Source organism: Ictalurus punctatus, chromosome 2 (assembly GCF_001660625.3).
Source record: "Ictalurus punctatus breed USDA103 chromosome 2, Coco_2.0, whole genome shotgun sequence".
Lineage (NCBI taxonomy): Eukaryota > Metazoa > Chordata > Actinopteri > Siluriformes > Ictaluridae > Ictalurus > Ictalurus punctatus.
This window is the reverse complement of record NC_030417.2, coordinates 16910798-16915244: the sequence shown is the minus strand read 5'-3', so window position 1 is coordinate 16915244 and position 4447 is coordinate 16910798. Positions and strand designations below refer to the sequence as shown.

General features: G+C 35.9%; 1 gene segment (V, D, J or C); it reads right to left on the bottom strand.

Annotated features, from left to right (window-relative positions):
* Nucleotides 1–305: 305 nt before the first annotated feature.
* LOC108278003 (immunoglobulin heavy variable 3-23-like) lies at nucleotides 306–3956 on the bottom strand. The segment is given in 3 exon segments: nucleotides 306–362; nucleotides 3588–3850; nucleotides 3944–3956. Coding segments are annotated over 3 exon segments (333 nt in total).
* Nucleotides 3957–4447: the final 491 nt, after the last annotated feature.

Below are 4447 nucleotides of genomic sequence, written 5' to 3'. Positions count from 1 at the left end.
GAAAGTGAGGATTTGTAATTAAGATAAAAATGTTGGTAATTGGATGATTAGATGTAGCATAGACTGTCATATTTTACACTGGATCAGTTAAACATGAAAAGAAAGGGAGAGATATCAGTTCTTTTTAAAGAAGCACGAACAGGCAGATCAGGTCCAAAGAGGGCTGTCTGCTTGATGCCTGCTATATCTAATTGCAGTGTGTGTGTGTGTGTGTGTGTGTGCGTGCGTGTGTGTGCGTTTGTGTGTGTGTGTGTGTCTGTGTGTGGACCCCCGAAAGTAGCAGTGGCCACCTCATGTATAAAACTTTAGTTCTGCCACTGCGTCGAAACGAACACATCCTTCAGGGGTTGCTGAGCGAAAGCCTAAACAGACACAGAAAAAAGAATGAGTTGTCATCATCTATTTTGGAGTGATTGTAATGTATTCTAAAAATAATTCGTGTCATTTCGGGAAAGATCATTTATGCTACCAGTTTATTTTGAGTTGCGTCGAGACTGTTAGACTCTGACTAGCAAATTACTAAAGTAAAAGTAAAAAAGTTTGCATTTAAAGAGAAAGAGCAAACACGCACGAGCATTACAAAAGTACCCAAATTGTCTTCTAAATTCCGCTGATGTTTACATTACTGCTCTAACATAATACTTCATATTAGTTTCAAATCATATGCTCTTGTTATATTTATTGAAAAATAAGCATACATTTTTATGAAGAAATTAACAATTTGTTTTCTGCTTAGCAAATTGTCTTTTTCACTTCCACTAGCAGTTGATTTGTGTATATAATGCATATTTAAGGTATTGCAGTGCAATATATAATATGGCTATATCTATAGTCTATATTGCTTCATTAGAGGGGTAAATCCTGTCTATACCCAGCTAGGAAAAAACAATGAAGGCACAGATGTTCATTTACTGAAGTTGTGTCCAGGAAGTGTTCATCTGTAATTATTTTTTGTCAGTGTAATTTTGTCTTGTATCCCCAACCCCCATTTTACTGTAAAGAGTAGGCAAAACTGTTTGTTATCACAAATAGTGGGTGGGTGTGTTACTGTAAATAAATTAATGAACAAATAACTGCAAAACCACCACCACCCCCCCCCCCCCCCCCCCCAAAAAAAAAAAAAAAAAAAAAAAAAAAAACAACTCCTGGCTGCCTTTAAATTTTTATTCAGTGTGGCATTATGAGTAATTTCAAATTAAATTATAATAAAGTGACTTAAAATTAAATCTAGTGAAGTTAACAATTTAAAGTAATGGGAAAAACATGTCATAGGAGACGTGCTGGGGGGTCTGCAACATAAATTTTGTTGTAAACATAAATTTGTAAACATACAAATTCAGATTTCAAATTAAAAGTTTAATCAGGGGTTTATTTGTATAAAATTAGACAATCCATCCTCGTGCTTGTTTAAATCTTTTAAATCCCCAAATTAGGTTCTCCATAACAAAGAGCCTTATCTACTGATCAACACAACACTAATATGCTACGTGTTTAATCTGACAGTCATGATGCTGGATGCGGTCATAGCATAATGTGAAGAGAGAGATTGCCTAAATGTGCAAATAGCAACAGACTGAGATGGTTGAGTTTGCACAGACTGCCCTCTAGAGGCACAAAAGTCCTGTTTTCAAGGGAAATTAAGTCATTTATAACCCTTTCTTTATGATATAGTTTGTTCTTCACTCTCTGTGAAATGTGCTTCTCTAATGTTATTTACAGCCAAAATAAATAAGCATCCAAAAAAATAATTTAAAGATATTAAATACAATTATATCACTGTGCTGTTGAATTCTCTTAGTCAGAAGGTGGTGATTATTTTTCTATAACAGCAGGTCTGACAATTATAGAAAGGCAAATCATAGGTTTATATTAATTAGCTTATTGTAATACTTTATCATTCTGTTAATAACAACTTATACATGACTTTATGAGAAATGTCCACCATACAACAGATTTTTAAAAATGTGTTTAATTTCTGATATGGTGAAACTTGCTAAAATTTAGAAACACCCATCAGTCTCCTTATTTCACAGAGGTGAGATTTCAGGAAATGTTGCTTATTCCAGATGTTCTTCTAAGCAGAGAGGACAGTTATAGAGTTCAGTATTAGTCTCAATGTTCCTTAGATCTAATACACTGATGATGAAAATATTATCTCAGTGTGTGAGGATCATGCAGGTGTTTTTGTATTGATACCTAAGTAGAAGCATTAGTGTGTGTAGCGGGCGAAGTGATACACAGCTGTGTCTTCTGTCTGCAGATTCTGTCCTCTCAGAGCCACCGTGCTGCTGGAGCCGAAATACTGAACTTGCTTTTTAGAGAATCTTTATGATAATTAGCTCCACCACTCCAAATGTGGTTTATCCACTCCAGAGTTTTTCCTGCAGGTTGTGGAATCCAAGCTGTGGTGTAGCTGTTATCAGTAACAGAGTAGCCAGATACTTTACAGCTGAAGGTTAAAGAATCTCCTGGCTTTAACATCACTGAAGTGACCTGAGTGAGTTCTACTGCACATCCCACATCTGAAAAAAACAGAGATGGCATGATTTCAGTCACAAATGTATGTACAGTAGGTTACAACTGTAATAATTTGCTAGCATCTCTGAGTTCATTATTGAAGTAAAACTCACAGGCTGAAGCTGCCCGCTGCAGAAATGGAAGGAACAACATTGAATTAAGAGCAGTGTTAAATTCTCCAGAGCCCACAGTGACCGAGACTGATTTTTCTGTATATGTAGTTGGAAGTGGGGAGGTTTTGCATATGCATTTGCCTATTTTTATGCTGGTCCATTCAAAAAAAGCCTGCTGGTTTCTGTTTTCTACAGGTTTTATAATCACAATGGAAATGTTCTTTGGTGATGTAAAAAAAGGCTGGTTTTTATATTAAAGATGTATATTAAAGATGTACGATAAATTTAGTTCTGTAAATGAATCTAAACCTCATTCAACATGGACTAGGTGCCCAAATAACTAGATGCCTAAATAAACACACACTTGTCTTATAGGAAATTATTTTATAAAAATCCAGAGAAACTTGCTTATTTGAGCATAATGTATTGTGAGTATTTTTATTTTATTTTATAAACCCAGAAGTGTGTGTCTGTTATGGGACTGAGCTCTGTTTCCTATCTCTGTGAATAACTGTGTGCATAGTTCTCACTCTGACATACAGTGAAATATTGCTGTGTTTAAAACAGCATGTAGGGAGAACTTTTATACTGGCTGGAGCTCATTACACAGACACTGGGGAGCACCGAGGAAAGTCAAATAATTCAATAATAGGCTTTTTCAAAGTAATGTGTGTTGTATTTTATATATAAGAACTGACTTAAGTAAACTTACAGCAGTATAAATGTCCAGAAAACATTCACAACAAGCCACATGCAGTAAAAGTCAGGAAGTGGAAACATGTGAGTCATACAGTAGACAATCAAAAAGTTTAGGTTCTTTGACCTCCATGAATACACTGCTAATGAAAATGTGATTTTGTGACTATAGCAAGCATGTGTTTTTGTACTGATGTCTAAGGAGAAGTATCACTGTGTATGTCAGGCACAGTAATACACTGCAGTGTCTTCTGTCCTCACACTGTTCATCTGCAGATACACCTGCTTCTTACTGTTGTCTCTGGAGATGGTGAAGCGGCCATTAACTGCACTGGAGTAATATATGCTACCACTGCCCCCTGAGATGGTTGCAACAAATTCCAACCCTTTTCCAGGTGCCTGTCTGATCCAAGCCATCCAGTAGCTATCAAAGTCAAGTCCAGAGGCTGTACAGGTCAGTTTATGACACTGATCAGGTTTGATGATCACTGAATCAGACTCGATTAGTGTCTGACTGCAGGAATCTGAAAAAGAAGAAAACACAAAGATTGGTGTTAAAGTAAAAAAAGACAAAGAAATTGTTTTGTTTAAAATATAAAATAAATGATAATACTAACATTGAATGAACATTGCTAGAGCAAAGTAATTAAAAACTCTGCCTAGTCCCATCTCAAATAATTAAATTGATTACTGTTGTTGTAAATGAACACAAACTGCTGGTATGTTGTTGAGCGGAACATATATGAGCATAAATGGATCAAATGCAGAATATCATTTGCATGGCACGCCCATTAGAGACATAAAAATATTCACAGAGAAATAGCCATGAAGAGAAATAGCTTACTGTAAGACTCCAGCTGTGTTTCATGCTGTCAAGTCCATAACTGCTCTTTACTACTTTATTAGATATCATGTCCTTTTAGTACATCACTGTGTATCACTGTAACACCCAGAAGAACATGAAGTTTTCTGATCACTGAACAACACAAACATGCCCAGTCCTTTCAGAAACTGTCATTTTCAGCTGTGTGTCTAATCCATGTTATCCGACACAAAACTGAATGTAGTTCCAGAAATAATGCAGGTCACAAATCATCACTGTTGTTAAAGCTTTGTGAATG